Source organism: Jatropha curcas, chromosome 8, assembly GCF_041381405.1.
Source record: "Jatropha curcas cultivar XTBG-Jc1 chromosome 8, XTBG_Jcur_1.0, whole genome shotgun sequence".
Lineage (NCBI taxonomy): Eukaryota > Viridiplantae > Streptophyta > Magnoliopsida > Malpighiales > Euphorbiaceae > Jatropha > Jatropha curcas.
The window spans coordinates 23,875,500-23,897,364 of NC_143158.1; the positions used below are offsets into that span (position 1 = coordinate 23,875,500).

Sequence of the window (21,865 nt, forward strand, 5' to 3'; positions counted from 1 at the left end):
TTTTTTAAAGCATCCGTATTTGAATCTCTTTACTAGGTACCGTCTAATCCATTTGGGGTTTAGTCACAGTTAAAGGTCCTTGTCCCTCCCTGCATATGCATTTAGTGGAGATTAAACTCAAGAACTCTTTCTCTGCAGGTGCATTTTGTGTTCTGATATTGTTTCTTTTAATTTTAATTTTATTATTCAAAAATGAATTTAAAATATTTTAGCGACCCCTACTATTTCAAATATCAATTTTAATTAAACTCATAAATACTTTTTTTTTACCCTACCACAATTTCCTTTTCACGAAACAAGATAAACAATTTAATAAGCAGCTAAGACGACAGCAACAACAAATAACAAATAATCCTAAAACTAATATCAGTAATGCCAAGCAGTAATAGCAGAATTAATATTTTGTCTTTGGCTTTTAGGCTCTTTTTTTTTTTTTTTTTTATAAGTATTAAGAAGTGAGAACACAAATCAAATTGACATATAAATTGCTAAAGTTATCTACTATAATAGATTTTCAATATAAATTGTTATTTTTATTGCAAATAGTAAGATAGCTAATCACATTATAACATGAGATAAAACATATCCTTTATCATTCAATTGATAGCAAATGTAGCTAAGGAGACTACAAGAATATAATTCATGATTGCCAAGGGTAGTATTTCTCGTCTTCATTAGTTTCTTTATTCTTCAAGTATATCGCGTCATCTCTGGCAAACCAAGTGCAGTCACTGAAATTGCATTTATGGGAAAGGCCTATGCCGTACCAAAATACTCTATATTCACCTCCATGATTAGCTCCCCAGTTGAATGTACACCAAAACTTAGTAGCTCCAAAAAAATCCACACGAAAATGAAACTCAAAGGCTTCACCTTTAGCGAGTGTATGGAATCCCAAATCATCATTCTCAGATTTGCAATGTACATTGAGGATGTCATTGCGTAGCTCATTGATAATATGCACATGATACTCGGGGAAAATTAAATTCTTTATGAGTAATTGGTTTTGTTTCGTGGGTTGGGGTCGAGAACTGGCGATAAAAATAACATTAACAAATGTTAATGTCAAAGTTGCAAGGAAGATTGAAGTTCTCATGATTACAAAAATAAATTATGCGTCTATTTTTGAGTTATTATCAATATAAAGAGATGCCAAATTTGATAAATCTTATCCGATTATCTTAATTTTCAAAATTTTGAACTGCTTTGAATTTAATTTCATTTTTTACCTTTCATTAAAAAAAAAAAAAAAAAAAAAAAAAAAAAAAAAAAAACAGAATAGAATGAAATTAACTTTTAAATTTTGAAATATTTTGCAATTGCAATTAAAAAAAAAAAAGATTTTCCAAATATTAATGAGGTTTTTTTTTGCATTGGTGTGTATCAACGAGGTTGTCGTTGCATTTTAGTTAGACAAGTGAAATATCTCATGCTTATGTCATATCATGTTTGATGATCAGGAAACTTGCTAAGTATCCCCCAAAATTAGGTGCTTTAAAAGGAAGTTAACCCCGATTTGAATTCAATCAAATCGAGATAATTCATCCCTTATTTTTCCTTGATTTTCAAAATTTTTCAACTGCTTTGAATTTAATTTCATTGTTCACCTTCAGTTTTTTTTTTTTTTTTTCAAAATAAATACAAAAATATTTACTGAGCTTTTGAAGGTGGAAGTGTTAATTGTGCACTGTGTACTGTTCGGCACCAAATATAATTTGTTTAGCTTTTTATGGGACTTAATTTGTTGGATTGAATAATGGAATCAATAGGTAATTTTTTTAATTTTATTTAATGAGGATTATTTGTTTGATTTTAGAAATATTTATGAAGAAGGGTCTAATTAATAGAGTTAGTTTTTTTTTTAAAAAACAAATTTAATCGAATACTTTAAATTTTAACGATTGATGGTGTGAACTTATTTTATTGTTGTAATTATAGCCTCCGTCCTATATCCGTTAGAAATTGCTGTGTTTACTGATTTAATGGGTTTAATTTTATTCACTAACTGTAACAAAATTTTTGAAGAATACCACATAAGTGAATTTATACATTTTTGGCTATTAAATAGTAAATAGAATTAGAACTCATGGTAAGTTTTTTTTGTCTTATTTACAAGAATTGTTGTAGAAGAGCAATCAAGATTGGACTGTAATTTGTTACTTTCTCTAAAATTTCCAATTAAAAATTTTTAATTATTTTGTGCCCATTAAAACTGAATAGTTGTTTAAATAATAACTTTCTTTTTTTTTTGATAAATTGTAATATAATTTTTAATTGCAATATATTTCTAATTAATCATAACAAGATTTGTTATGCATTAACATTGAAAAGTTGCATAACAAAAAGGAGCATAACATTGAAAACTGACATCCCTCAAAACTGCAATATCCCTAATTAGACTTGCTTTGATTTGAAGCAGGAAGGATTAGATTTGCACTTATGATTTATATATAAGCCTCCAAAGTAGAAATGTAGGTATAACAAATTGCCATCTTTCATGGTAATAATTATATATAAGGTTGTTGTGAAAAACTTTAATTACAATTAAATACTCTTTTTCCGTTGGCCGTTGGTCTCTCTAAATCCATCTCATCAATGAAATGTGTACATTCATTAAACCCTTCTACGAAACGCAGCTCAAATTCTTCAAGTCATTGCAGACTTAACAATAATATATTTATTTTCTTCTAAATGATTCTTGCCTCGTCATTGTCATTGTTCCGATTTGGTTCATCACCAGATTATGACCAGAGGGAGATTAATATTATAAAATTTAAGTTTAGGAAGTTTAAAAATTGACAATTCATCATAATAATAATTACTAGTCATGCATAATCTATTAGAAATCCTCCATACGAATAAAGGTCATGCAAACCATATTAAATATCTTTTACAGATTTATAAGTACTTGTATATACCAATTATAATTCTAGTTTTTATGTGATTTCATTTGGATAAATTTGGAATTTAAATTTAAATATAAGGTAATAACAACTTATAAACATAATATTAAATTTTGAATGGGTAATAGTTTAATTTCTATAATCTGAATAGAGAAGAAGAAGACGAAAAGAAAGAGAAAACAAAATCGTAAAACTAGCAATTTATGCAAAATATAAAGAAAAAGCATTAACATTGAAAACTTACATCCATCAAAACTACAATACCTCCAATTAGAATTGCTTTGATTTGAAGCAGGAAGGATTAGATTTGTACCTATGATTTATAAGCCTCCAAAGTAGAAATGTAGGTATAAAAACCCACAAATTCCCATCTTTAATTAAATTCACAATAATTATCTGCAAAGTAATCAAAAATAACACATCCCATGACCCATAATCCTTTGAATTAAATAGTAATTCTCTGTATACTTGAAGCTCCACGTTTAACGAAATTAAAGCATAGCAGTACTTGATATCCTCCACCAACTGTTTTAAAATTATAACACCGCATAAACTAATACCAAGCATTATAAATTTTCCAGCAGATCCGATGACATGGTACTTAGTAATCGGACCAACAAAATACAAACAGAATGCTAGTCCACCATTAACGAAAATCAGCAACTGGAGGTTGATCATTGAAAAAGCATTTTTGGGGGATGCAAAGTAATAACTAAGTGAATTATCTGTAAACGCGAAAAAGTTAACTTTAAGTGCCACTGATATCCAAGCCAGTAAAAGCCAACGAGTTTTGTAAACTCTACCTGCACCAAAGATATTTATAATTATTAAGAATAGAAACCAATAATTATTATAAATTATATATAAGGCTGTTGTGAGAAACTTTAATTACAATTCAATACTCTTTTTTCGTTGGCCATTGGTCTCTCTACATCCATCTCATCAAACAAATGTAGACATTCACTGAACCTTTTTGCGAAACCCAGATCAAGTTCTTCAAGCCATTGCAACATCTTCGATATTTTAATTGTGTGCTCTAAACAAAAAAGACGCTTAATTTTTCGTTCATGGGTATTATTATCAATATAAAGCCATTGTAAATTTGATAAATCTTATCCAATTATCTTAATTTTTAAAATTTTTGAACTGCTTTGAATTCAATTTTATTGTTTAGCTTCAGTTTATTTTTTTCAAAATAAATAAATAATCTTATTTTACTTTACTTTTTGCATTGCTTTGAAAGATTATTTTATATAAAAAAATATTATTTTATCTTTAATTATTTTTTCAATAAAATATAAACGCAAAGAAACCTAAATATTTATTTTGCCTCAAAATATTAACTGTGCACCAAATATAATTTGTTTAGCTTTTTATGGGACTTAATTTGTTGGATTGAATTATGGAATCATAGGTTTTTTTTTTTTTTTTTTTTTTTCTAAAGTTTCTTTAATGACGATTATTTGTTTGATTTTAGAAATATTTGTGGAGTAGAAGAATCCAATTAATATAGGTGAGTTATTTCGTTTTCAAAATATAAATGTTCTAATTCTTGAATTACGTAAATTTTTACTTAAGATAATACTTTCATTTTTTTGGCTAAATGATAAAAAAAATAAATATTAACCCATTCTTTTAGTTGTAGCGATTGATGAGATAACCTTATTTTATTACTGTAATTATAACCTTCGTCCTATATCCATTAGAAATTGCTAAAATTGTCATTAATGGGTTCACATTTTGGTACATTAGCACCATATTATCATGCCACGTTAAAAAAATTGCTAAATAACTAAAAAAAAACACGAAATTTGCTTGTTTTTATAGTTTTAGCCATTTTTTTTTAATTTGCCAATTGATGCTATGATTTTTTTCTCTCTTTAAAATTTTTGAAAATATTTAATTTTACAATTATTTATTTTAAAAATAAATTATTTTGGATTGCTACAATTTATTTTTTTAATTCAAAATTATCAAATATAAATGAAATGAAAATCATATTTTCAAATCTTCAAATCTTCAAAATTTAAGTTATATTTTCAAATTTAAGTTGAGACTCTTTTCTGTCATTTAGCTTAAATGAAAAATAAAATTAACGTATTTGTATTTTATAATGTCATTTTAGTATTTTGAAATTAAATTCTTGTTTTTTTCAGTAAATTAGTTATTAATAATTAAACAATAAATTTTACATGGTAAACTGATAGGGGTTTAATTATGTACTACGTGTGTACGTGCAAGTACTATAAAACAACTCATATGACATTTTCAAAAAAAAAAAAAAAAAAAAAAAAAAAAAGGGTGAAATTATGAAAACGTTCAAAGTTTGGACTTTTGATGTGCCACTAACGTGTCAACAGGTAAAATCCATTAACCGCAACATCAATAATTTCATAACGGACAGTCAGACACAAGATAGAGGCTATCATTAGAACCAAAAAAATAATTCACTACATCAATTGCTGAAATTAAAATAATTGTCTAAAATGCAAAAATAGCCAAAGTTCATCAATTTATATTCCACAATAATTTAAACCTGTGTTTCAAAATTAGTTAATCACTTGGAATGTTTATTTTATTTTATCAAATTTAAGAGTTAGAAACCTATTATTATTATTTAAAATGTTATGCCACGCGTGTGCTGAATTACATTTACTGATAAAGATTTTCTTCATATCTTATAGTTGTTGTTTGGATATTAATGTTGATTCTCTATTTCTAGTAATAGATTCTTATTTTGCTTCTAAAATATTATTACTTGAAAATAATAATACCTATTCTTTTTCTTTTCTTTTTTTGTTGTTGTTAATGAATTTATAAATATAGAATCACTAGCTTTTATGAATGTTCGTTGCACATGTATTCATTGTCCATATTCGTAATTTAATTTTTTTACATACAATATATTATAGAAGTAAAAAAAGTAATAAAATAAAATAAAATTATAAGCATAAATTTCAATATTTGACCCTTTAAAAGATCGTTCAAAAATAAAATTTATTGAAAAAAATAATTGAATCAATATGTTTTAAAAAAATTATAAGCATAAATAATGATAATTAGCACATTAAAATTTATCTTTTATTTTGTTACCTTACTTTATTGTTTCACATATACAGAAATATGAAAAATACAACAAAGATAATTAAGATTTGTTTGACAAAATCAAACAAAAATATAGAGTATATAACTTTATTAATATCATGTTTATTAATATCTACTAGTTTTAGAACCCATGTGATGCGTGGAGCAATATTAAAAAATAAAATAATTTTTTATAATAACGACACAAAATTAAGCAGGTAACATGAGCACGACACGTTTATCCCGCCTAATATCATAAACATGTTAAGTGGATCGTGTTGACTCATATACAACTTCTGTGATCCGTTTAATATCATAAACATGTTAAGTGAGTCGTGTTGACCTATATACAACCCAGTTAACCTGCCTATAGTATTTTTAAATTTTAACCTATTTAACTTCAATTATATTAAAAATAAATTCACACATAAAATGCATAAATTCTTCAAGATTCATAACTAAAATAAAAAATTAATACAACAATAAAATTTAAATAAGTTTTAATTGGAATATTTATATCTAATACTAAAATTAACTATTTACTCTTAAATAAATTAGTCACTCGTTTAATCCGTGTGTCAACCCACGACACGATATATTTATATTCGTGTTCATAAATGGGTGACTCATTTTTTGCATGAACTTGAAACAATCCGGAAAATTATTTTAAAAAATTTTCATTTAAAAATTTAAATATAAATTCTAACCAATTATATTATAGGACATATTATATTTAAAAATAATAAAATTAATGTATTGTGAATTTATTTAACAAATTTATTGCAAATATATTTTATATTTGCTTAACCCCTTGAAAAATCAATTAAAAAACCAAGCTAAAACCATGATTTGAGCCAAATCAGACTCAAATCGACCCAAACCCCAACAACCAATGAGAAAATTCTAGAAACCTAAAAATACAAAAAAAATCCCCATCCCCGTTCTCCTTTCACTCCCGATCGTGTCACAGCCCCTCCCCCTCCTGTTTTCGTTTTTTTTTTTTTTTTTTTTTTTTTTTTTTTTTTTAATTTTCTAGAAAAAATTAATTTAAATTTTATTTTAAAATAACTTTTAAAATACTTATACTTTTATAAAAAATGAGATTCATTAATTTTGCAAACAAATGAAAAATAATCAAATAAATAATGATTTTATTTTGTGTAAAAATTATTGATTAAATAAATTATTAGAAAACATATTTCAAACAATGTAATTTTGCACTAAGTTTAAAAAACTTTGAAAGGAAAAAAATGTTCTTAAACTCCCATATGTACCAAAAAAAAAAAAATTGAACTAAGTATTTATATTTTCTTTTTGCTACTTTCATTTCTTTGAGCTTTGAGTTTTTTTTTTTTTAATTTTAATCATTCGGTAATCGGGCAAAGGGGGGTAAAACGCTTTATCCCGAATGTTTAAAGAGACTCTATACTTAGAATTCGAACTCGAGATTTCAAATTAAAGGAGAAAGAATCGCTGTCATCCCATCTCACAGGTTTGAGTTTTTAGTTTTTTATATCACGACTATGTCATATTTATTTAGACTTGTAGTTAGCCACAGAATAGACCAAGTGATTACAAAAATTTTCAAAATGAAAATACAAATCTCAATTTGAACCAGAGTAAATTAGACTGATTTTTGGTGAAACCGTGGTTTTGAGTCAATTTGAGCTTATTTTTTGACGTTAACATGAGTCTTAACCGGTTTGTAAAATTCAATTTTTATTTTGAACTGACACTAAATCATAGTTCTGGTTCATGAATATTGCGGTTTGATTCTGGTTTAAGTGGAATCTGTGGCCATGCCTATTGCCTAGTTTGCACATGTACAAGGTCATTTTTGGTATTCAGAAAAAATGCAAGGGACAAGTCTGTCTCTTGGGAAGAACCCTAGGGTTTCAACGAGCCACCTGGATTCTCCTTCGTATAAATTCTACTTAACAAGGCAGTTAAAGCCTCATCTTCTTCCTGTGATAGGATTTTTCTGTTTTGGGAGAAGGATATTATCAGAAACCCTAGAACCATGGGAGTATTCACATTTGTTTGCCGTCAATCCGGTGGCGAGTGGTCCGCTAAGCAGATCGCTGGTGGTGATCTCGAGGCTTCCGCTTCTTCCACCTATGATCTGCAGAGAAAGCTTGTACAGACCGCTCTCTCTTCCGACTCCTCCGGCGGTGTCCAGTCTTCTTTCTCTACAATCACCCCTTCTTCGGCCGTTTTTCAGGTCTTGAAATCTCCTTTGCTCTCTCTAGATAATATTACTCGTCGTTTTGTATATCGTTGATTTGATTGATTGGAAGTGAAATTGTTACTAGAGTTCATATTTTGGATGTATTTGTAGCAGCAAGAGCATTTCTTCTGTTTCAGTGGTAGCATTTTTGTAGATATAAACGCCGACTTAAATTTATTTCTTAATCATTTTGTTACATTTATGAATGTTTTTTTAATTGATTTCCTTGATAGAAAGTGAAATTGTCACTGTTTGTCATATGTTTTATTCCTGATCTGGTACTGTGCATATGTTGTTTGGAGCAGGTGATAATTGGTGGTGGCGGCGGCGGAGCTTTTATTGGTGGAGGAGCTGCTGCTGCAGCTCCAGCTGGAGGCGCAGCACCAGCAGCTGAAGCACCTGCTGCTGAGGAAAAGAAGAAGGAAGAACCAGCGGAAGAGAGTGATGATGATATGGGATTCTCTCTCTTTGATTAGAGAATATGCTAAGTTACTCTTTTTTTATGTGCTTTATTTTGTCTCTCTGTTTTGTTTTGCTGGAGTTGGTGGATTGGATTTAGATCAGATTAAGAATTTTGAATTAGAGAACACTTCCTATATTACTTAAAATGTCTATTGGTAAAATATTAACATTTCTTCCTAAAATGCTTTTTTTAATTTTTTTTAAATTTTATTAGCAACTGTGCCTCTTATGTGTGATTAATTTCATGGTGGAAGGTTTTTGATTAGTTGATGTGTAGAGCCATTTCTTAGGGTTTCTGATTCATTGATGTGTAGAGACCTTTCAAGCTTATAGGATTAGTCAAGTTACCCCATTTTGATCTAAATATCTCGGATCGCGAATTTGGGTCTTGAATAACCTCTTTGGGCAGTGATTACAAAAGACTGGATGATTTGTTTTTGTGCATTGAATAACCTCTTGGCATACTTTTCAATTAGAAGGAAGAATGTGAAATTCTGAATATATCAATTATTTAGCGATTGGAATATTTATAACTGAATTTTTGGAAATATTTTGTAAAATTCATATCACTTAAGATTCTCATCAGAATAAATTTTTGTGAATGTCTTTTCATCTGTAAACAATTTTTTTGCAAATGAATTCATTTATAAATGGCTTATTAATGTTTGCATCAATTTTATACAACTAATTTTTAAATATATAGTTGTACTAGTATTTATGTGCATAATATCTTTTTTAATTGCAAAGATATATTAGTTGCAAAGCTTGTAATAATTCAACTTTTATGTGCTTAATATCTTTTTTAATGAATCAGAAACGTAAGACATAATTTTAATAACTTAGCATGTGTTGGGCATCAGCTTTAATAGTTAACTCATGTAACATTTAGGGTGTGTTTACTTATAGAAAGCCGGAGTGGCTTTCTAAAAAAATATTTTTAATTGAAAAATAGAGTTTTGTGTTCATTTTTATTTGGAACATTAGAAATCAGTTTTTCAGTTTTTTAAAATTTAATTAAAATTTGAAAAACAGCTTTAAGTTATTATTCACGGTTTCTCTTTAAAACAAAAGACATTTTTCAATTGTTTTCTATTTTATAAAATGATGTTTTCATAATTGATGTTATAGTATCTATAAATAATTTTTTATAAAATATTTTTATTAAATAAATAAAAATATTTAAATAACATAAAACATTATATTATGCTTTAATATAAAATTGATTTTGTTATTGCAGATATTATACCTTTTATTTTTTAAAAAATTTTACAAAATAATAAAAATTGATATTATTATTATTATTATTATTATTATTATTATAATATAAATAATCAATAATAAAATTTAAAAATTTTAAATAAAGGATATCTAAAGTTAGTTTATAATATTTTATTTTCATTATGTAAATTATGAATAATGTTCGTGGAGTTTTTAAATTAAAATAAATTAAAATATGATTTTTATATTGTTAACGCATTTTCTATTTTTTAATTTTAATTTTTAATTTTCATTTTTAAAGAAAGCTGTTTTCTTAAAAAACAGAAAATAGAAAATATAAATTTGTTTTTTGTGAGTAAACATAGTCTTAGCTTTTAGCTTTTCATGAAAAAATTTAATTCATATAATTATTAATTTTTATGAAAAACAGTTATGAAAACATGATCAATCCGTTAGTTTAGTTATTTGTGCTAACTAGTAAGTGATAATATAAGAGCTGTCATATTTGAAAAAATAATTTATTCTAAAATACTTATTATATTTATAGTTTTAAGAATTAATAAATATTTTTTTTTTCATATTTACCTTTTGTATATAAATAATAATTATTATTTTAACATAATGGTTTTTTTAGAGAATTAGTATTAAGTTAAGAGTAATATAGTCAATTTTGTAACTTAATAAATTTAATAGTTTTCTTAAGAGACGTGAAATTCTAAATTTTTTTATAATGGTTGTTAAATGTATATTCACTATTAAAGATATAATTATTTTTATATAATTAATCCTTTTATATATATATAACTAACTAACGAGAATCTATTATTTATATTCTAATGTGATAAATAAAACAAATATGCTAATTTTTTTTAGAATAAACAAACATACTAATTAGTAATTAGTAATATGCATCAATAATTAAATATTTCTTTAATTGGAAATTGATGGAAACAAATTTCAAAATAAAATCTACAATAATTAAAATCTTTATCAAAAATAAATATTTCTTAAAATTATAATGCTTAAATATGTAATATGCAAAAATATATTAATTTTTTAATAAAAATACTAATATATATTAATCGGGTGACTTGGGGAAATCCGGGCAGGGTAAAGGCCTCTCGTCGTTCCTCAAAAGAAAAATAGTCAAAGTCGAGATGAGTCGAGTCTCAATGGGTCACAGAAATCTAAAAATGGCCACAGAAATGGAAGAGGATACGCAAGAAAGAGGCGGCTTGGAGTCTAAATGGACTGCTAAGTTTGTTTACAAGCTTTGAGGCCGAAATTGAAACACAAGTCAGAACGTAGGTGTTGCCCACTTCTGAATTAGGATATTTAGGGAAACTAGTTTTTTCATAGGTTGCAAGTTGTTTGTATTCGTTTCATTTAATTTTTTTTTTATTTTTGATTATAATTTTATATTTATGATTGAAATTAAAAGCAAAAATAATAATAATAATAACTCAAACAAAATAATACCTCTAAAATTAAGAAATAGAATAATAAGAAAAAAATTCCTTAACGTAAAATAATACTAAACCCTATAGTCAAAGAAATATAAATTTTTTTATTATTGATTTTTTCTATAAAAATTAAACACACAGTACTCTATAATAAAGTGGTAATTTAATACAATTTCTAATTGAATTGTAATTATAATTCTTATGTAATACCTCGCTTGATATATAATGATATTGAATGCAATGATGATTCATGCTCGAGTCTTTTGACAGGCTTTTTTGCAAGTGCACGAAATCGCGATAAGTAATAAAAAATGAGTAGAGTATCGTCCCACAAGAATTGTATACTAAGTACTAAAATTGTGTTAACTTACTATTATTTAGACTACAATAAGGAGAATTATTTTAAAGAAAATCTAAATAAGTAAAAGAGAATAAAATAAAATAAAAAAAAGCAAGCAAGACAATTCGATGAAAAGAAACCAAGATTAAAAGCTACTACGGATTTTGATTTCACTTAATTCTATCCAATTTATTTTATTAATTTGATAATTAGTTTTAATTGTTCAAGTAGGGGAAATAACCCTAAAATCACTAACAAGCTCTCCCGATATATTGTTAGTTATTTTAACTCGGTCTAATCACATATCTTCCAATAATGCAATCAAACATGAATTAAATCATTAAGTTTTATGGTTTGTTTATAAATTCATTACCTAAGGTCATTAATTTATGAAAACCCCCATATAGCTTCCGCATCAAGTTATTATTTCCATGTAATTTATTACATTTTTCATATCAAACACCCTTTTCCGATAGTGATTAATGAAATAAATCAATTCAGGGGAAAAACTCTGTCTAGAAGCATTAAGTTCAATAATAAATTATACTTTGAACAAAGAAAAACAAATCTAATATTATAAATTGAAATCGAAATTAAGCTACATCAAATCTCTAGTATGAGAGTTTAGTTCAATATAGTAATTAAATAAAATTCAATTGAATTTGTAAATAATCACATAAAGAATAACAAACAAAAAGATAGTTTAGAATAAAAACTAGTCGGCAATAAGCTTGAACGGCTTGAATCTTGACACAAATCTTTAGCACTTGAAGTCTTGAGAGAGAAAACTACATAAAAATTAATAGAACAAAAGATGGAATATGAAAATCGCCCTCAATCATACTTTCTGAAAATATCTTCGTGTTCCTTTAAGAGAGTGGATCTCCTACTGAGTAAGAAATCTTCTTGAGATAGAAAACTGTTTAGACTTTGTATTTCCTCCCAATTAGGACTCTTTCAATGTCTAAATAGGATTTACTTGATTGGTACATCAGAAAAGCATCTCATGCGGGTCCATGCATCCATGCAAGAGGCATGGGCTAGAATTGACGTTTTTGGCCTCAAGGAAAAATCTGGTCTTCAACACGGGTGTGCTATCTGGCACAGTCTGGGCGTGCTAGGAACTGAGTCCTTGAGGTGGTTGCAGCATGGGCCGCGCTTGGATGAGCATGCTCAAGGATCGACAGTTACTTGCAGCTTGGGCGTGCTCTTTGGCACGACTTGGGTGTGCTTGGGTCTGGGGACTTCAAGGTAATTGCAGCACGGGCCGTGCTGGAGTGAGCACGCTCAAGGATCGACAACCTCTTGTAGCACGGGCATGCTCTTTGACACGGCTTGGGCGTGCTAGCTTTTGAGTCTCTGTTCAATTCAACACAGTACGAGGGTGCTAGATGACACGCTCAGGGCAAGCTAGATTCTGAACTTAGGAACATTTTTTTCTGTATTTTTGGTTGGTTTCTTATAGAAATGCTGCAAAATTCCCCAAGATCAAGTGAAATGTGATTCAATGAAATTTTAAACAAAAATATAAATAAAACTAAATAAAAACTAATTAAATTAATAAAAATATTAAAAATCCTAATAAAAATTATATTAAAAATACTATAAAAATAACACATATTATCTTTTGAATATGAGATGTAAATAAAAGATAGCGCAAGAAAAAGAAAATTGTGTCAGCACAAAAATTTTTGCTCTGCCTTTAACAATAATAGCTCTGCCAATAACGCCATCCTTGATATTAAAAATTTAAAATATTAATTTAACATATTAAAATTTTAAGTTTCATTGTCTTCTTATTTAATGTCTTCTTATTAATTGGCCAAGCAAGAGTAAGCACTAAACATAGGTGTAAATAGTAAATACCATACTGGTAACTAAAAGTTTCTTCATGACATGATGAGTAAACTATTAAACTACAATTAATAAAATTAATAGTAATTTCTATTCAAAAGAAGCACCTCATCAGCTAAAATCTTAGAATAGTTGAAAATCACATGATGCTGAACACTAAACCAATATGAAATATCATATTAGAAATTATTAAAAATAATTACTTTTATTCTACTATTGTAATTTTTAAAAAAAATAATGGAAAAAAAATTTAATAATAGAATAGAATTAGGATAATATTGAAACGTAATTATTTTGCCAAACTCTCATTGTTTAAAAATTATCATTCTTTTAAATTTACTTGTTCAAATTAAATGTTAACAACAAATCAAATTGAAAAGCTTAATTATGTAAGTACTTCTATTTGAAAATTTATTTTTAAAAAATATATCCAAATAAATTACACAAATATAAAGAAAAAAAGAATATTAACATAAAAAGAAATATTTTTTTCTTTGCTTTATCCCTTTCCTAAAATAAAATCTTTTTAAATCACAATAAAATAATAAAATCAAATATTTAAAAGATAAATTTGAAAAAGTTAAAAATTTAAAAAATTTTCAAATGCCGTATTATTACATATATTTATTTAAATAAATTAAAACTTTAAACTTTAAAAGAACTAATGATTTGCATATATTTATTTAAAAAATTAGTTTTAATAAAATATATCCGAGTTTAGAATAATCAATTTCCGGAGGAGTTAATTTCAAAATAAAGACATATGATTGATGTAATCCATCTCCTTGGGTGTCTGACGTTTGGAAGAAATTTTGTCGTTTTATTTTTACCATGTTCAACTTTATAAAAAAAATAAAAATAAATCTAACACTACCTCAAATGACTAAACTGAGAATGTGCTAAATGTATACCCAATCAATTAATCAATAAAATTTATAATCTTTACTCTTTAGGAAATCCTTAACCCTAGATCTTTACGTTCTACATAAAAATCACTCTAAAAAAAAAGAGAGAAGACAAACAATCTGTAATCATTAATCAAAACTGAAAAGAATACTCTTCAAAAAATAATTTACGAAACTGAAATAGAACCTTCGATAAAATACTCTGAAAAATCTGTATTTATTAATCAAAACTGGAAAAAAAAAATACAAATTTAACTATATAAGTGATGCATCGTAAAATAATTTTGACATTATAATAATTATAAATTATATCATTGTAGAATATACTGTGATTTTATGAAAACAATCAGTTGAGTAAATATTATTGTATGATTATTAGTATTAAAATGAAAAGAAAGTTGTACGAAATGAAATTCTATTAAACAAAAAAAATTTAAACTTGATTGATTTTGAATTTTCAATGTTCATAAAATATGCAAATAACAACCATGAAATATAAAGAAAATGTTAATCTGTTACATCTAATTCACTCCACAAATTGCATAACATGTTACATAATACGAGTTTCTAACTCTTAAATTTGATAAAATGAAAATAAACATACATTTTTACGTGAACAAGTGATTAAATAATAGAAATAGCTAAAAAAAGATCATAAGGATAAAATATCATGATTGCCAATAATAATATTTCTCATCCAGATTAGCTTCTTTATTCTTTAGATATAATGCATCATCTCTTGCAAACCATGAGCAATCACTGAAAATGCACTTATGGGCAAGACCTATGCCATACCAGAATACTTTATACTCGCCTCCATGACCAGGTCCCCAGTTGAATGTGCACCAAAATTTGGTCGATCCCATAAAGTTGACGCGAAAATGAAACTCAAAGGCTTCACCTTTACCGAGCGAATGAAATCCCAAATTGGTATCCTTAGATTTGCATTGTACATTGAGGATATCATTGTCCAGGTCGTTGACAATATGCACATGATATTTAGGAATAACTAATAAGTTCCTTTTCAGTATGTGGGCTGGTTTCATGGTAAAGAAAACAATAGCAGATATTAATATGAAAATTATAGCCAAGAGTGCAGCTTTCATGGCTGCAAGGTCTCTCAAGCTATTTTTATGAGATATTTATACACTTTCCACTTAAATACCTAAACAATAATGTCAAAAAAAAAAAAATGTAATTTTCAATTACCCATTATGAGAAAAGATTTGATAAATCCAAATGAAAATTTACTTTCGTTTAAAAGCACCTAATTCAGGGGGATAAAAATCAGGTTTTCAATTCAAATATATATGGACTTTTTCTCTAAGAAATAGTAAAAATAAAAAATGAAATTGAATGGATAATTGATAAATTCAAAGGATTGTATATTTTTCTTTTTTTTTAAAAAAAAAAAAAGATAATTGTTTGATATAGCTATAAATATAAAATTCAAGAACTCCTTTAATTTTCCTTGATTATATAATTATTGGAGCATAAATTAAATAATCTTCACTCATAAATTAAATAGGCCTAATGATAAAAAAATCCTGAACTTTGAACATTTTAATAGATTTAACCAATTCTTTTAATTTTATCGATGAATGTATGATACCTATGTTTTAGTAATAATTGTGACTTCAAATTGATCTTTCTACTAATCCATTCTCTTCAACACAGATGGCCTCGATGAATGGAATTGAAATGAGCCAAGCGACAGAAATAACTGTGAGCTCGAGGGCGAGAGTGGTTTGCAGGCACAATCTCCAGGCTAGATTGTATACATCATGGAGTTCTCGTAATCCAGGAGGGCGTTTCTTTTATTATTCATATTGGAAGGCAAAGCAGTGTACACTTGATGCGATTATGTATTATTTGAAGTCATTTTGTGATTTTTGGTTTCTGGAATGGTTGTGTATGTTTATGAATTTTGTTTCTTACAGGATAGAGATAAAGATTGTGGGTTTTTTAAGTGGTTTGACCTTGAAAGTCTCCCACGTGATGAGGAAGTACTACGATTTCTAATAGCAGTCACTGGAGCAGCAAATCAAGTTAATGAAGGAGAAGGACGAGCTAAATGTAGAAAAGATAGCACAGTTGGAGCAAACATGTAAAAAGAGAAAAGATGATTTGGTAGACTTTAAAGCACAAAACCAAGCCTTGCAGAGTGAGATTAGTTCAATGAAGATGGAAATGGTTAAGCTAGATTACAGGGAGAAGCTGGGTTTAATGTGTATTGTTTGTTTGCTGGCAATGTTACTTGTCATGTTTAATTAGCTTGCATCTGCTTTTAGGTTGGAATGTGAACAATGGAAATTGACTTAATGAGTTCATAAATTTGTCCAGTTCATTTGTTGTGTTTCTTTTGTAAATAATTGCTTCCAAAAATAGAGTCCTCTAAGAAAATTGGCATTCATAACATACAAATGTATGTAAACAATCAACTGAGCTTCTCATTAAGTGTAAATGTGAGTGAAAATCAAATCTGTTTGTAACACACTTGGCATCAAAATTAAACAAATTGTAAGGTCACACATGATCTTGGTCTTACATTAAGGCTTGATATGAGAATCCAAAAATAACATCAAACCTTACAAAAAATGCCTAAGCTGCAAACATACATTCCTAAAGTACTACTCAGTAATAGCTAATTCTTGGCTGCCAATAACAAGGCCTCCTAGTTTCCTAGCTTGAGTTGCTCTTATAGCAGCTTGTTCCTTCCCCTTCCTCGGACAAACTGTTGCAGGTTCCTTCCCCTTTCTTTGAGAAGTTGTTGCAGGTTCTTTCCCCTTTTTCTGAGAAATTATTGCAGGTTCCTTCCCTTTGCTCTGACAAATTCTTCTTGCATCAACTCTACTTCCACTAACAAATTTGGCTGCATTGGTAATAGGTTCCTATGGAAACGTGAATATAAAATGATCAACATTCTTTTGCAAATCAAAACATGAACTGCTATGTTTGCAAATCAAGGGATCACAGTATTAAGATATGAAACTGTACCTGAAAATACAATCTGCCAGTCTCAGTTGAAACACAGCATCCATACCTTTTTGAAGCCTACAAATTCACAACATAATTGAAATTAAATTAAACTCAGCATTGCAAATATACAAAAGGTGAAGCCTACTCACAGTTGCCCTATCTTTTGCTGCAATTGCTGCTGTGGTTTTTACTCTGTTTGCATTAGGCACAACATCTGCTATGGAGATAGAAGGCTGCTATTGTAGATTTGGTGCTTTAGGAGGTCTGCCTCTTTTTTCCTGACATAATCATTTCACATTTTCAAAGTTTAAATACATATGGAGAAGGAATCATGAGATTGAAGCATTTTTAAATACCAATACTTACTGGCAGTTGAGATTCAATTGTAGCAACAGGGACAGGTACTTTTGGGGGTCTACCTCTTTTTTTGACCTGCATAAAATTCACAAGCACCATCAGCTAATCTAAGTTAAGCAACAAAGTATGTTAGGTACAAGTTAAATGTTGACAACCTGTTGTGACTGTGAGGTTGTTGTTGCAGCTGTATTTGGCATCTTGCAACTCCTCTTATTATGGCCATATTGCATGCAAAATTGGCATGTCATTTGGGAACAAGTACGAGGCAACTTGCCATTGGCCTTTGGGGTTTCATCTGCAGCCTTTGCCCTTTCCTTCTAAGGTCTACCAGCTTTTTTCTCATATTTTGGTGGCTTGATTGGATCTAACATCACCTCAGGCCACATTTTTCTCCCATTTAATGGCTTCAAACCATCTTCATAACACTTCAAATATGTATCCTTCTTCAAGTAACCATCAATGAGTTGAAGTTCATCATATTTCATGTAATTGATACATTAAAGGGCATGGCAGCAGGGGATCCCAATTAAATCCCAAAACCCGCATGAACATGTTTTTCCATTTAAGTCTACTACAAAAGCATCCTGGCCCATAGCCACTTGAAATGTCTCTCCAACTGTTGGCTTAGGGGTGCAGTACCTAGGTTCCAGCTTCACCTTTTCCAGTTTTGTTCTTACTCTTGGTGGGATTTCATCACTAGAATTTGGCGTCAAATTCCTCTTTAAATACATCCTTTCCATTAAGACACTCCTAATTCCCTCTAACATGTCTATAATAGGTAAACGTCTTGCATTGATAATGTACCCATTGAATGTCTCAGATAAGTTATTCTCGATCATATCACAGTTAGGTAGTGCATTAATGTAGCATTTACAAAATTTCTCAAGATTCTGCTTCATTAATGCATCATGTGCAGTGACACTTAATTCCTTGAGTTCCTTCATTACACTCCTAAATTCTGCAACATATATTGCTCTTCCAGCTCGCCAAAACAATTTCTTGAAAGCTTCACCCTTGTAAGTCTTCTTCCAATTTGCATAAATATGCCTTGCGCAGTTCCTATGTTTAGAAAAGGAGCTAGTTCTTGAATGGCATTGATAAGACCCTGTTGGCAAGGACAAAATAATACACAGTTTCAAGCTCATACCAAAATGCAGCACAAGAAAAGTCCAAAATGCAATGAAATAAAGCCCTAAAGAACAAATTACCTTTTGTTGGTCACTTACAAAAGTCCAACCAAGCCCATCACCTAAGCCCAATTCTTCAAACAGAACTTCAAAGGACTTAAGTCTAAGTTACTTGAGATTCAATCTCCACCACAGCCCAAGCTATTGGGTACATTTGATTATTTGGGTCTCTACCTATTGCACTCAATAAAATCCCACCTAATCTTGTCTTCAAAAAGCATCCATCAAGCTCAATAATGGGCCTACATCTTCTTTTAAATGATTTCACAAGGCATGAGAATCCAACATAATACCTTTTAAAAACACCAACTGAACCTTGTTCAAAATAAAACTCAAACCTCCTATTTGTATCAGCTTGATGCAATTCAGCATCATATGATCTTAACATTGCATAATGTTCCTCAATAGACCCCCTGACCATTTCTTGAGCTTTCTTTTTGGAATGATAGCACATCATCAAATTAACTGTAAGACCATACCTCTCTTTCAACTCATCTTGTATTGCTTCCCATTCATGTTTCTTTCTAAATCTGGGGAGAAACTTAGTTGCAATCCATTTTGCAGTTGCTTGTCTATTTGTTAGGCTCCTGAAACATTTGTGTACATCATTGTGAGTTTTGACAACAAAATTCTTCTCCCTTTGTAGCTCAACAACATATACACTCCAAGGGCAACCTTGCACACACCTAGTATCTGCCCTCTCAAAACAACTTCTAGACCATCTCACATTGAACCCATTTGCAATTGCAAACTCTTGGACAGCAGATTTAAATTGTTCAAGACCTGTGTAAACTTCAGCTTAGAATAATCACATTGAGGGTCATAAATAATCTTCCTCCTTCACTTTATTAACCTATTCCTTTCAACCTCACTATCACTACTATGAGGTGTAATCACATCTTCACCTGTCTCGTCATAAACACTTATATAGCCACTATTTCCTTCATTCACAGAAGATCGCACTTGATCAACAGTCACATTGTTTCTTGGAACTATATTCTCACCAACATCTTTTTCCTGCAGAAAACCATGTTTGTAATTCTTTCATTCTTTCTATTCCTCCTTGCCAAATGATATTCTTCATCTTCAGTGGAAATTTCTTCTTCAGAACTTGATAAGCTTTCTTCAGCAGGCACATAATCAAAATCCTTAGAGGAAGTGTCATCTCCTTTTCCCACATTGACACTATGCAAATCAATGTCCTTTCCTTCCCTCACATTCACCCTATGAAAATCACTCCCTTCAGCATTAACTTCCTACAAATTCTGATTATGACCTTCTTGCAAATTACCTACTACATCATTTTCTCCCTGATTACTATCATCAATCGCCTCCACATAAATGTTTACAAAATAATTTTTTCTGCCATATTCAGCCATCTCTAACACATCTATATCATTATTCATCAACCTTATGGAACCAGGTCCTGCTATGTTTGGGACTTGAAGAGCAATTTTTACACCATCTATGTACCAACATTCCTTACCCAAACCCTTTATCTCAATTAATGACATCTTGTCAGGGTCACAATTATCAAAGAAAATAGGCAGCCCACCAACATAAGGAGTTTCAAAATCAATTTGTATGATGCCACCATGCCACAATCGAATGGTCAAATATTCATCCATATCTGTTTCATAAATAAGCATGCATTAACAGTTTGAATGAGTTGCTCTCATATACAAATGTCACTTTTCTTTTGTTATCTCAAACATGTTTTTTATACCCATTACCCTAAAACCTCAGTTATGGTGAAATATTCAGCGCAACGTTTAGAGACTCCCGGTCATACGAATGCACTGGAATAAACTACTCTTAACCTAAAAAAATTAATAAACTATAGTAACTACACTTAATCTAAAAAATTTATGCACTGGAATACCTCAGATATGGTGCAAGCTTTGATGAATGTCCGCCAAAATTATTTTTTCCCCAACCACCAGCTTTGTTTCCACAGTCCTTTGTCTTCACTTCACAAGAATGGAGGTCCACCAACCTTTGTTTATATTATATGACGCTTTCTTCAACATGAAAAGGGATAAAAGGTTCTAGAGAATCATTTTTAGGGATTTGAGAGAGGAAAAGGGAATGTCGACAGCAGCTGTTGACATTGGGAGAGCGACATCGTTTTCGATTGGGGTTTAGAGAGATGAAGAAGACGGCGTCATTTTTCTGGTTCAGATTTAGGGGAGATAGATGGAGGCGGCGACGTTTTGTTGTTAAGGTTGAGGGTTGAGATGTCTGCTAAAAACGACATCGTTTTGTTTTACAGGGGTTGGGGGGGGGGGTGTTGGCATTGTTAGTGCTTAGTGGAAATCCCAGTCAGCTGCTGTGTTATCAGTATTTAACGGACATATCAACCTTTTTCTAACGGAGTCTGAAAGAGATCACAATTGTTACTAAAAAATAAATATTCTATAGTAATTGATAAAATTAAAAAAATTGATTAAATCGGTTAAAACGTTCAAAGTTCAGAATTTTTTTATAATTAGACCAATTAAATTTATGAGTATTTTTTTTTTTTTTCTCCACGGAAGAAAGAATGACATAGTAACAAAATAGTCATAATTTTTTTTATAAATCGACTGGGTGTATGGGCTATAAATGCTAATAAATATTAATACTGGATGCAAGAGGCATTGCCTAGATGTTTGTGTCGGTTAGAGTTTTTTTTTTTTTTTTTTTTTTCAAGATATAAAATTTTAAAATTTATATTTTCAATCCATCATATTCATTGGTTGACATATGAAAGTGGAACCATACAGTTGAACAATAAAGTAGGTCGTGTTGTTGCTTTAACTATGGTGCACACAAAATTCTGCTCTCAGTCTCAGTAAAAGCAATGTAAATGTTTTAAAGTAAAATAAATATTTAGGTTATATATAT

The 21,865-nt window shown here is 29.2% G+C and overlaps 1 protein-coding gene and 1 long non-coding RNA gene across 2 annotated transcripts; one reads left to right on the forward strand and one right to left on the reverse strand.

Moving 5' to 3' along the window:
• Positions 1–7,933: 7,933 nt before the first annotated feature.
• Positions 7,934–8,881, forward strand: LOC105636482 (large ribosomal subunit protein P3y). The gene is made up of 2 exons (XM_012219760.3): positions 7,934–8,208; positions 8,520–8,881. The coding sequence occupies exons 1-2, from the start codon at positions 8,008–8,010 to the stop codon at positions 8,688–8,690; spliced, it is 372 nt and encodes a 123-aa protein (XP_012075150.1). The 5' UTR covers positions 7,934–8,007; the 3' UTR covers positions 8,691–8,881.
• An 8,001-nt stretch (positions 8,882–16,882) lies between these two features.
• Positions 16,883–21,181, reverse strand: LOC105636480 (uncharacterized). The gene is made up of 6 exons (XR_016322257.1): positions 20,862–21,181; positions 17,948–18,897; positions 17,802–17,867; positions 17,585–17,713; positions 17,454–17,510; positions 16,883–17,347 (listed from the first exon to the last, which is right to left on the reverse strand). It is a non-coding gene; the product is annotated as an uncharacterized LOC105636480 (long non-coding RNA).
• Positions 21,182–21,865: the final 684 nt, after the last annotated feature.